This window comes from Delphinapterus leucas, chromosome 15 (assembly GCF_059928025.1).
Source record: "Delphinapterus leucas isolate spDelLeu-1000000601 "Yukka" chromosome 15, BTC_Dleu_Yukka2, whole genome shotgun sequence".
NCBI classification, from domain to species: Eukaryota; Metazoa; Chordata; class Mammalia; order Artiodactyla; family Monodontidae; genus Delphinapterus; species Delphinapterus leucas.
Genome location: NC_143143.1, coordinates 20644253 through 20656535, shown reverse-complemented (window position 1 = coordinate 20656535; position 12283 = coordinate 20644253). Strand labels below are relative to the sequence as shown.

The following is a 12283-nucleotide window of genomic DNA, read 5'->3' as shown; positions in this document are numbered from 1 at the left end:
GTCTTTGTTGATGCACGCGGGCTTTCTCTAGTCTTCGTTGCTGCACGCGGGCTTTCTCTAGTTGCGGCGAGCGGGGGCTACTCTTCGTTGCGGTGCGCGGGCTTCTCATTGTGGTGGCTTCTCTTGTTGCGGAGCACAGGCTCCAGGCGCGCGGGCTTCAGTAGTTGTGGCACACAGGCTCAGTAGTTATGGCTCGCGGGCTCTAGAGCGCAGGCTCAGTAACTGTGGCACATAGGCTTAGTGGCTCCATGGCGTGTGGGATCTTCTCGGACCAGGGATTGAACCCGTGTCCCCTGCATTGGCAGGTGGATTCTTAACCACTGCGCCACCAGGGAAGACGTCCCAAATTTCTTAACCTTTATATGCCTCCAATTTCCTCCTCCGTAAAATAGATAATAACAGTGCCTACTCTACAGGGTTATTTTGAATATTCAATGAGTTAATATGCATGACAGGCTGACTGTAGTGAAGACTCAGTATTATTCTCATTAAACCCACATTTGACAAGGAACTCATTCTTCAATAATGATGCTAACGTTTATTGTGCCCTTCTGATGTGCCAAGCACTATTCTTAGCCCTTTACATGTATAAAATCAGTTTGACCCTGGCAACAAGCCCTCATTTTATATGATGCAACCACTGCCCAGAGAGGTTAAGCAACATCTCTGAGGTCACACAGCTGGTGAGTGTCAGAGGTGGCAGTCTGGGCCAGGCCCACCCTGTGTCACTTCACCACCTCATCAGAAATCAAGATCATCTTTCCTCCCCACCCACCCCTCCCAAGCCTGTTTCTTCAGCGCTGGCAGTCTGAGTGGAGGGTGTGACCCAGACACTTGGCACAGAAACCCCAGTCCACCCATCTCTGCGCTTCTGCTCACTCCCACAGCCAGCTGGTTACCCACCTTCCTGAATCAGCCTCAGACTCAGTGCTGAGGACACGCGCCTCTCTCTGCCCTCGCAGTGCCACACTCCAGACACAACGACTTCCTCACTCTGTCCTGGACTCCTTCCTCTCCTGCTCGTATGTGGCAAATGCTCAAGATGCAGCAGCTGCAGTTTTAGGAACATGTGAGCCACGTTTGGACCCTGACACCAAAGCACCCAGATTTGAATGCCAGCTCTGTGTGTTGCTGGGCACGCTACTTAGCCTCTCTGTGCCTCAATTTTCTCACCTGGAAAATGGGAATAGTGAAATGACCTCATAGGGCTATCATGGGGATTAAATGAGTTAACATAGATAAGGTGCTTATGTGAAGCAATTATACTCCAATAAAGATGTTAAAAAAAAAAAGTAGAGGAGACAAGAAAAACAAAAAAGTGCCTAGAACAGTGCCGAGCATGTGTTAAGAATTATATGAGCACTTTAAAGATAAACTTTTTATTGTGGAATAGCTTTAGATTTATAGAAAAGTTTCAGACAGAGAGTACAGAGTTCCTTTGTACTCCTCACCCAGTTTCCCCTCTCGGTAACATCTTACATCACCATAGTAATTTATCAAAACTAAGAAACCGACATGGGCACATCATTATTAAATAAACCTAACACTTTATTTGGATTTTGTCAGTTTTTCCTGGTGACCTTTTCCTGTTCAAGATTCCATCCGAGAGACCCCTGTCGGTTGCTGTCGGTTGTCACGCCTCCTTTGTCCATTCTGGCTGTGACACTTTCTCAGACTTCCTTGTTCTGGATGATTGTGACAGTTTCAGAGTACTGGTTGGGTGTCTTATAGAAAGGCTTTGATTTGGGGTTACACAGATAAGATGGATTTGGGGGAAGAAGACCACAGAGGTGAGGGGCTTCTCATCACATGGTGTGTGGGGTACATGTTAGGCACTCGACACCACCCGCGATGTTGGCCTTCCTCCCTTGGTTCAGGTGCTGCGTGCTGGGCTTCTCCACTCTAACGTAACCACTTTTCCCCACCTGTGCTCTGTATCGTGGAAACACGTCTCTAAGTTCAGCCTGTACTCTTGGGGGTGGAGGTGACGGCAGGGGGAGAGGGACTAAACTCCACTTCTCCTGGAGAGGGGAACATACACTATTTGGAATTCTTCTGTAAGGAAGATTTATGTCTTCTCCATTTGTTTATTTATTCAGTCTCTTAATTTATACCAATATGGACTCATGTATATTTGGGTTGTAATCCAATACCACACTATTTATTTTCTTACTCAAAGTTTTCCATCTTTGGCCACTGAGAGCTCCTTCAGTTGGCTCCTGTGTCTCTTGGACGTGTTCCCATCCCTTTATTTATTTTTTAAGTACTTCCTTACTTTCTGGTACAACAAGATGCCCCAGTCCTAGAACCAGCCATTTCTCTGAGGAGCTCCAGTCCTTTTATTGGAGAATGGTATTTAGAAACCAAGATCTAGGCATCTATAAGTGTTGTTGTTGTTGTTGTTACTGCTTCAGGGATTGGCCAGCTAGTTTCTGCCCTTCCCCAAACCCTACTACACAGTACCACTGTTGTTATACTGCTTCCTGCTAGGATGCTCTGTTTCCCAGTCTTTTCTGGAGGCTTGCTGGTCTCTGTCTATACGCCTAGCCTCTGTTCCAGGGAAGGTTTTTGGAGGGAAGCGCCTAGCTCTGGAGCCGGAGGTAGCCAGTGCTGGGAGCAGCCTCTCCAGGTAAAGAACATTATCAACAAGCAAATAGTTGGCAAGACTGAGAGTGCAACCCGGGACAGGAGGGGATCTGGCCGTGCCCGGAGCCACCTACCCCTCCTGAGCTGTAGATGTCCAGGACAGCTCCTTGGGCACACCGTATCCCCACACCCCTGGGGTGGGGCCTCTCCTTCCAGAACAGGGCCTGGCTGCAGCTGGCTTGCCCTGCTCCGTTCCTTCCCTGTGGCCACAGCCCTGATCCCACACGGGACAGAGACTCTGTAGTGCCTGCCCAAAGCTGTTTCTTCCCTCTGGGACTTCGCGTGTGTCGTGCCCCCTGCCTGGGCTGCCCTTTCTCCTCCCCACCCGCCAGGCTCAGCTACCTCTTACTCACCCTTGAAGTCTCAGCTCAGGCCTCACCTCCTCCACGAAACCTTCCCTGACCTACTCCCTACCCGGACGCCCACTCTTCCAGGCTTATCTCTGTTGATACTCTTACCACATACTATAATTTATCCAACAAATATTTACTGAGTGTCTACCGAGTGCCAGGCTCTGAGGATGGGGGGTGAATTTGTTCAGTATTTCAGTGTGCTTGGCTTCCAACCCTCACGTCAGTCCCTTTGGGTGGGCGCTGTTGTTACCCCAGTGTTACAGGTGGAGAAACGAGACACGGAGAGGTGAAGTAACTCCCCCCGGGCTCACCAGCTAGTAAGTGGCAGAGCCAGAATTCAAATTCGGGCAGGCTTGGCTCCCGGGCCTGAGCTCCTAGCCTTTAACTTCTTTCTCCCTGCAGACAGGCAGCTGCCCTCCCTGGGGTTATGGTCTAAAGCAAGAGGCAGATAAGCAAGCAGTTAAAGGAGACGAGTCCAGCTTCTGCGCATGCCCCCAGGGGAATAAGCAGGTGGAAATGGTCAAGTAACTGGGAAGTGACTCTGCGTAGGGAGGTCAGGGGACGGCTCCGAGCGATGAAATTGCTGCTCAGAGAATATCCCAGGCCCAAGGAGCAGCGGGCCTTGAAACTGGAAACATCTTGGAGTGTCTCTGGAGTATAATGAACAACGCGGGGAGAAAGCCCAGTAGGGCGTTTGCATGTTATTCTGTGAGCAGCAAGGAGCTTCTGGAAGGTTCTAGCAGGGGCGTGCCGTGGGCTGATTCACAACTTGAACACTCACCCTGACCACTGTGCAGGAGGAAGACTGAAGGAGCAGGACCGGGGAGGCAGAGGCTCCAGCAGGAACTGGGGCAGGAGATGCCGGCGGCCTGGACCAGGCTGGGAGCCTTGGAGGTGGAGGGAGGCAGCTAGGCCAGAGACGCACTTTGGAAAGAGAGGATTGCCATGACGCTGCTCCGTAGTGTCCCCCACGCTGTGAGCTTCAAGGGTAGGGCTGTCTTGCCAGCCTCAGTGTCCCCAACACAGTGCGCTCCTCAATAAATGTTGGGTGAAGAAGTGCACTTTCTTCCTGATTTCCCTTTCACCATGGAGGACACCAAAGCTCAGAGGTTGAGGAGGCAGCTCACATGTGTCAGGCAGGGTCAGCTCCCAGATTGGATTTCACTGCCTGCCCTGGACCCACCTCATTCTGCTGGCACAGACGGTGAGACAAAAGATAGAGGAAATGGTTTCCTAATCTGAACACAGGGACAAAGAGCAGCTGACCTCATGGGGTTATTTTGAGAATTAGAAATCTTCAGCACGGGCCTGGCCCCTGAAATTCGCTCAGTAAAAGTTGCGGGACAGAAAGCTTAGAAAGTACTGCATTTCAGGTGATATTTCTGCAGTATTTGATGCACTGAGCCCCATTCCTTTCTGTTTTTTAATAAAATAACAAAAACAGTATAAAAACATCCAAGGATATTTTATTTTATTATTATTATTTTTTTTTGCGGTACGCGGGCCTCCCACTGTTGCGGCCTCTCCCGTTGCAGAGCACAGGCTCCGGACGCGCAGGCTCAGCGGCCATGGCTCACAGGCCCAGCCGCTCCGCGGCACGTGGGATCTTCCCGGACCGGGGCACGAACCTGCGTCCCCTGCATCGGCAGGCGGACTCTCAACCACTGCGCCACCAGGGAAGCCCAACACAAGGACATTTTAAATGCTATTTCCTATGAAGACTTGAGAACATACACATAGATAGAACAGGGTGTGATGAACTCACATGGACCTACCCACCCAGAACCAACAAGCGTGATTCACATCCTGTCCTGTGCTGTTTTTAAAGCAAATCCCAGACATCATATTCTTTCATCTATATAGTGTTCAGAATGTATCTTAAAAGAGAAAGACTTTTTTTAACAGAAGCACGATACCATTATCCTACCTGAAAAAGAGATGTACAGTGATACCTCAATACCATCAACTATCCAGTTGTGTTCACACTCGTCAATGTCATACTTTTTTGTTTACTTGTTTGAATCAGGATCCAATTAAAGTCCACAGGTTGTGATTGTAACCAAGTCTTTGTAGTTTATTTTAATCTATAGGTTACCTCCCTTACCCTCTCTCACAATTTCTTTGTTGAAGAAACTGGAGTCTGGATTTTGCATACTGACTTTTTGTAGTGTCTTTGAACTTGTTCCTCTGTCTCCAGTATTTGCTATAAACGGTAGAGACAGATGCTCGATCCTGTTCAAGGCTGAGTTTTGCTGTTGTTTTGTTTATTGGCAAGGCCACTTCCTGGACAGCCTGTGCTCTTGCATCAGGACACACAGCATTGGTCACTACTGGTGCACATTGCCCCAAATCCCCAAAATCGGGGGTGCAAAATGATGATCCTCTAATTGTATCACTCCCTCTTCAGTTATTAGCTGGATGAAACCAGAACTCTTAACAGCTATTTTACAAGGACAAAAAAAAAAGTCAGATGAAGGGAGCCATAGATTAAGGGATTTCAAAGGCATATCAACCAATCACATGTCAACGTCATTTGGATCCCAGTTTAAACAAATAAATTGTAAAACCAGAATTGACCTCTGTGAGACAATATAAATTGAATGTTTAATAATATTAAGGAATTTTTGTTAGTTATGTTTAGCATGGTTTTTTAAGAGTTCTTGTAGAGATACACATAGAAATGTTAACAAATAAAACTATGATGTCTGAGATTTTCTTCAAAAATATGGGAGGGAGAGTGGGGGCAGGTAGAGATGAAACATGACTGGCCGTAGGGGATTTTTTTTTTTTTTTTTTGCCTGTGTTGGGTCTTCGTTGCTGCATGCGGGCTTTCTCTAGTTGCGGCGAGCTGGCTTCTCATTGCGGCAGCTTCTCTTGTTGCGGAGCACGGGCTCTAGGTGCGCGGGCTTCAGTAGTTGTGGCACGTGGGCTCAGTAGTTGTGGCTCGTGGTCTCATAGAGCGCAGGCTCAGTAGTTGTGGCGCACAGGCTTAGTTGCTCTGCGGCATGTGGGCTCTTCCCAGACCAGGGCTCGAACCCGTGTCCCCTGCATTGACAGGTGGATTCTTAACCACTGCGCCACCAGGGAAGTCCCGTAGGGGATTGTTGAAGCTGGTGGTGGGCTTCATTCTCTCAACTTTTTATGTTTGAAAAGTTCCATATCAAAAAAAATTAACCAAGTTATCTGAAACTACATTATACTGTCGCTTCTTCCGTGAGCATCTTTATGCAAACATTTTGTGTTGTTGCTGAATTATTTCCTTAGGAGACATTCTCATGACATAAGATAGGATCCTAGATGGGGCTCTTCACACCTCATTGTGAAGTTCTCTCTTTCCTGGCCTCTGCTTGCACCCTCTCCTGATTCACAGCCCTCCATCTCTGTCTACTTTCCTCTTTACCTGAGCTCCCGAGGTTCCCCGACAAGCCCACCTGTCTGCATTCTGCCAACTCCTTGCAGCAAACACTGCCTGGAGCCGCCCTCTCACTCTTATGATCTGTATTAGTTTCCTGTGGCCGCTGTAACAAATGACCACAAACTGGGTGGTTTAAAACAACGGAAATTTATTCTTTCACAGAGGAGGCTAGAAGCAGGCAGTCCCGGTGTCAGCAGGACCAGGCTCTCTCCAGAGGCTGCAGGGGAGAATCCTTTCTTGCCCCTTCTAGCTTCTGGTGGGCCCAGGTGTTCCTTGGCTTCTGTCTTTGTAACTCCAATCTCTGCCTCCGTCTTCACATGGCCTTCTCCTCTGTATCTGTGTCTCCTCTTCTGTCTCTTTAAGGACACTCATGGTTGGATTTAGGGCCCACATGGATAAAAGAGGCAGATCTCATCTCAAGATCCTGAATTATGTCCGCAAAAACCCCTTCTCCAAATAAGATCACACTCCCAGGTCCCTGGGGTTAGGACGTAGACATCTCTTTTTGGGGGCCACCGTTTAAATGACCACATGACTTACAAGACCGTGTAGATGAGACAGATGAAAACATCAAATAATCTTCTTTTTCATCACTCATGGCTAAGCCAGAGAGCCTAGTCCCCCCCTTCCTCACCCTTCTTTCCCAAGGGAGTCCAGGAATCTCCTCTCTGGTGGGTGCATGGGTGCAGGTAAAGGGACAGAATGACCTGTTGCTCACCTCTCCCTTCCTAAGCCTCTCTGAGCAGTAATCTACCCGAGCCCTGGAAAGGGGAGGCATCAGCTGGGGTGGGGTGGGCCCTGCTCTCTAGCTGATGGTGTTTCTTTCAGGAACTTCACACCCATCTTCCACCCTGATTATGGCAACTGTTACATCTTCAACTGGGGCATGAAGGAGAAGGCCCTCCCTTCAGCCAACCCCGGAGCTGAGTTTGGTAAGTGTTGGTTTGTCCTGGAGCCAGGGCCATGAGGATTTAAATCCTATCACGTGGGGCTGAAAGACCAAATTACCATCGGCCATTGAGGGGCAGGACCGAGGTTAGAGGGAGGCCGGCACGCGGAGGGGCTAGGCCAGGTGCCTTCTCAGCCGTCCCCCCACCCAACGCTCGTAAATCCCTGGCGTAGCGACTGGTGCGCCCATTTTGCTGACGAGGAAAGCGAGGTAGCAGTAAGCTTAGTGGTCGAGAGCACAGGCTTCTGTGACCGGGTGGAATCCCAGCTCCACCATGTATCCCCGGGTGATGCTGAGCTGAGACTTAACTTCTCGAAGCCCTTGTTTCCCCATATCGAACAGAGCAGAGCATATATATAGTATAGAACTCATCGAATCATCCTGGCCTAAGGCAGGTAGACCTCTGAGCACAGAGCAAGCAGCCTTGTCTCTAAGCCTGGCAAGTAGCAAATGCTCAATAAATGCAGCTATCCTGAGAAGTTGTAAATAATCTGCCCACGCTCACATAGTTACCCTGGGGCAGAGCCCTTACTCTCAGCCTTGTTTCTGTGCAGTTCTTGAGAGACAGAGAGCAGGTGAGGTAGTAAACAGAAGGGAGGAAGAGGAAGTGGTTGATAGCAGAGGCTGCTCATTGGGGAGAAGGGCTGGCAGACTCAGCATGTGCACCAGGCCTTGGGGAGCAGATCCTTCCTCCCCGCTCAGGTTCTGCCCGCCCCAGCCATCAAAGGGCAGGTGTCATTCAGCAACTGCCAGGGCTGCTGGTCAATAGGGGTGTGGGTGGGCTGCCCACCCTTCACCACCCCTATGCCCCTGAAGACATTGGGTATCACAGAGGTGCTGGTCAGCTCAAGTCTGTACGAGATGATTAAGATCAAGGAGCCTGGCTGCCCGTTTAGAAGCCCAGCAACCCTCCACTTCCTCACTGAGTGACCTATGACAACATCCCTTCTCCTCTATGAGCCTCAGTTTCCTCATCTGTAAAATGGGGACGATAATTGTACCTAACTCATACGCCCCTTGAAAGCACCAGTGGGATCATGTAAATAAAGCCCTTAGCCCAGCACTCAGCATGTAGCAAGTGCTCAATAAATGCTAGCCTTCTTGTCCTAACCACCTAGCCCGGTCCCATGGTGCATAAAATGATGGGTCTGGTCTCTACCTTCAAGAAGGGAACAGTGGAGTGGGGCAGGAAGACAGATAATAAAAGAAGAGTCTCAAGAGTGAGAGAGGTACTCGGAAGGAAAGTTCCAGGGCTAGGAGAGCATATCGCAGAGATCCTGAGACCCAGTCTAGGTAGTCAGGGAAGGCTTCTGAAGGAAGTGACACTTGGGCTGAGATCTGAAGGAAGAGCAAGAGTTTCTAGGTGAAAGGTGAGGCTGGAGACAGCATTCCAGAGAGAAGGGAGAGCGTTACGAAGTCCCAGCAGCAGGAAGCAGCACGGCAGCCAAGGGAAGTGAGTGGAGAGCGTGAGGACCTGTGTGATTGGAGGTAGGACTGCCTGTGCTGTGGCCCTAGGTCTACCTGCCCTGTGGAAGAGAGATCATGGCGGGTGGTATAGGGGGCAAAAGGAGCCCAGAGAGGAGACCATGGTGGCTTGGACTCGAATGGGGGCCTTAGAGAAGGCAAGAAGTCTGGATTTTCGTAAAGTGGAGCCAGCTTCCTGCACAGACCCTTGGCTGGAGGGGACTTGGACCAGTGGGTGGTGGGTGTCCCTTCAGCCTTGGGGAGCGAGCTCAGGCAGCCCTCGGCCCCATCTTCCCCTCAGGCCTGAAGTTGATCCTGGACGTGGGCCAGGAAGACTACGTGCCCTTCCTCACGTCCACAGCCGGTGCCCGGCTGATGCTTCACGAGCAGATGTCGTACCCCTTCATCAAAGAAGAGGGCATCTTCGCCATGTCGGGGATGGAGACTTCCATCGGGGTGCTGGTGGTATGGCTGCAGCCCAAGGGCACCCCACCTGCCCAGCGCCCACCTCCCAGGGCCTGAGAGCCAGAGATCCGGGCCTCCCCAAGCCCTGGATCTCCTCACCATCCACTCCTGCCTCGCCTTCTGGCTGGAACCACACCGGGCGGCCACACTCTGGGGGAAGCTGAGTGCCCCCCAAGCACTGGCACCTGCTGGGACATCAGCCCTCTATCCCCTCTCAGCATCCCCTAGACCTGCATGCTAGATGGGAGGGAGGAACAGAGGGGGCTTCCTAGGGGTGACCAGGGGCCCCCCCACAAACAACCTCTCACACAGGACAAGCTGGAGCGCAAGGGCGAGCCTTACAGCCAGTGCACCGTGAACGGCTCCGACGTCCCCATCCGAAACCTCTACAGCGACTACAACACGACCTACTCCATCCAGGTGGGAAGATGGTGCAGCCTCATGACGCTGGGGCCCCATCCACATCTACCTAGCCTGAGGCCTGAGGTCTCTGGGAAAGCTAATCCCAGCAAGGCTGACTCTGCTGGATCTTTGGGACCAGAGGGTGCCCTGTCCTGGTTCCCACCGGGGCCCAGGGCTGGCCGCTTCTCCACCCTGCTTTGTAGGTGTGCCCTTGGGGTCTCGCTCTGGGGTCTCCCAAGAAGAAGCCTTGTGTATGTTAAGGGTTTACGTGAATTACATCATCATTTAATCCTTTCAATACCCCTACGGGCAATAATATACTAACAATAATTACTAATTATTGTTAACGTATTATGCTATTAATAGCATTTATTATATATGCCATTTATTATAAGTATTAATATACTAATAACAGCAGGCTTATTATGTGCTAGGCAGGCACTGTTCCACGTGCTTCACATATATACATTAAATCATTTAACCCTCACAACAACCCTAAGATGTAGATACTATTATTAGGAATGAAGAAATTTGGGTTTACAGACCCCAGTCCAAATGCCTTATTGATGTACCTGAGAAGTCCCTCTTTGTATCTGGCCTCAATCCCCCTTGCTGCAGCTGGGGGCTTCCCACTTATGCTGATCTCCAAGGTCAGCCCAGGAGGCCTGGCCTCAGACCTGGCCCCAGTGGAGAGGACACACTGAGTCTTTGCAAAAGTGACCACTTGCTGACACTTTTTCTCCCAGCCCAGTCTTCCTTGGTGGATAAGGAAACTGAGGCATAACAAGGGCCATGGCAGAGCAGTGCCTGGCTCCGTGTCTGAGAGCCCCAAGCAAGGTGTGGTCTTCCCGTTTGCCTTAGTCAGGGGACTCCACTCTCCCCCATGCCCGCCTGCCCGCCCACTCCATCCAGCTGACCCCAGGCACCCCACACTCTGATGCTCCTGTCTAGAGGGGCTTCTGCCTGCGATGGAGAGCTCAGGGAACCTTCCAAGCCTCTGGAGGGAGGACAGATGGACAGACAAGACAGCACAGGGAGGTGGGGAGCACGGAGGGGGAGGCCAGAGGCATCAGGCCCCAGCCCTGGAGGCCTCATTCTAGAAAAACGTCAGTTCTTGCTTCGTCCAGTCCAGTGCAGTCACCACTCTGGCCGGAGACCTTGGCAAAGCCCCAGGCCCTGGTCAGGTGCTCGGCCCGCCCAGGCCCCGCCCTAGCCCAGCCTCAGCTGGGCCCTGGAGAGGACTCCCTCCTTCCAGGTGAGACAGTGAGGTCTGGGCGAGTGGGAGACACTTGGCCAAGTCAGGGCTCCCTTCTGACCCCACTGCCCCTGACCTCGCCCCAGACCCGCTCCTCCCGGCTGTGCCATTTCATCTGCCACCTCCCCCCGGCCACTTCCTCCTGCAGGGAGCCCACAGGTTTGCCAGGGAGGACAGAGGAGAGGATGGGTTGGCCTGGGGAGCAGCAGGCAGGAGAGCGGAAGAGAAGCTGTGGGCTCCTTGGCCGGGGTGGGAGCAGGGGGTCCTCCAGAGGCAGCGCTTGGGAACCTGGGCAGCAAGAGACGTGAGGAACGGCTGCTTCCGTTCGCTGAGCGCCCCATGGCAAGCCGACCTCCCCGCCTGAGCCGACGGGAGCGACAGGAGTAAACTGAGGCTCGGAGATTAAGGGCTGGCCCCGGGACACATAGCTCGTCTCTGAGTGGAATGACCTGAAAACCCAGTATGAGTAGATTCATCTCAACCAGCCCGGGGCCGGGGCGGGGGGAGGGGAGGGCTGAGTCCACTCTCCCCCTCCCCCACCCCCAAACAGGGGACATTCTGTACAAGGTCACTTCCTCTTCTCTCCACTCTGAGCAATCACAGCACACTTCTCGCCTTCCCTGAGTGTTTCTCTCCAGGAAGAAGGAGCACAGGGCAAGCCTGCCTGTCTTCCCTTCTGGGTCCTTCCACGTAAAGGACTCGGAAAGCTGCTGGCAGCCTTGTGACAAGCGCTATCTAAGAGTTAGCTTTTTTTTTTTTTTTGGCCACGTGCAGATCTTAGTTTGCTGACCAGGGATCAAACCCGTGCCCCCTGCAGTGGAGGCTCAGAGTCCTAACCGCTGGACCGCCAGGGAAGTCCTCAGAGTCAGCTTTAGTGCTGGAACAAGCCACCCCTCCCCATGTCATCCATGGGGCCCCAACTCTGAAAGGTGGCAGGGGCCATCCTCAGAGAGCTGGCGTCTGGCCCGAGTCCCTCTACGGGGGCCAGGGACGGGGGAGGACCACCACGCCCCAACTTGGAGGAGGCTCGGCCACTGCTTCTGCGCAGGAGGGGCCCCTCCCCCCGCCCCCCAGCCCCCGTGGCCTGGGCAGCAAGCTCTCCGGGCCCCCTTCCCCCGGGGCTGGGACGGGGACATCACCGTCAAGTCTGCATTCTCTCTGTACCTCCTTCACCCCCAGGCCTGTATTCGCTCTTGCTTCCAAGACCACATGATCCGTAACTGCAGCTGTGGCCACTACCTGTACCCGCTGCCCCGCGGAGAGAAATACTGCAACAACCAGGAATTCCCAGACTGGGGTGAGTGGGGAGCCCCGGGGGACCGGCCACCCGCCAG

The 12283-nt window shown here is 52.3% G+C and overlaps 1 protein-coding gene across 8 annotated transcripts in view; it reads left to right on the top strand.

The window, feature by feature from the left end:
- Nucleotides 1-12283, top strand: part of SCNN1B (sodium channel epithelial 1 subunit beta) — a 76116-nt gene that overhangs the window by 59499 nt on the left and 4334 nt on the right. For all 8 annotated transcript variants that reach the window (XM_089896033.1, XM_022588551.3, XM_022588549.3 and 5 more), the window contains 4 exons: nt 7243-7346; nt 9129-9292; nt 9605-9712; nt 12129-12246. In XM_089896033.1, the coding sequence (XP_089752159.1) occupies nt 7243-7346; nt 9129-9292; nt 9605-9712; nt 12129-12246 (494 nt within the window). The remainder of the gene's footprint in view (nt 1-7242; nt 7347-9128; nt 9293-9604; nt 9713-12128; nt 12247-12283) is intronic.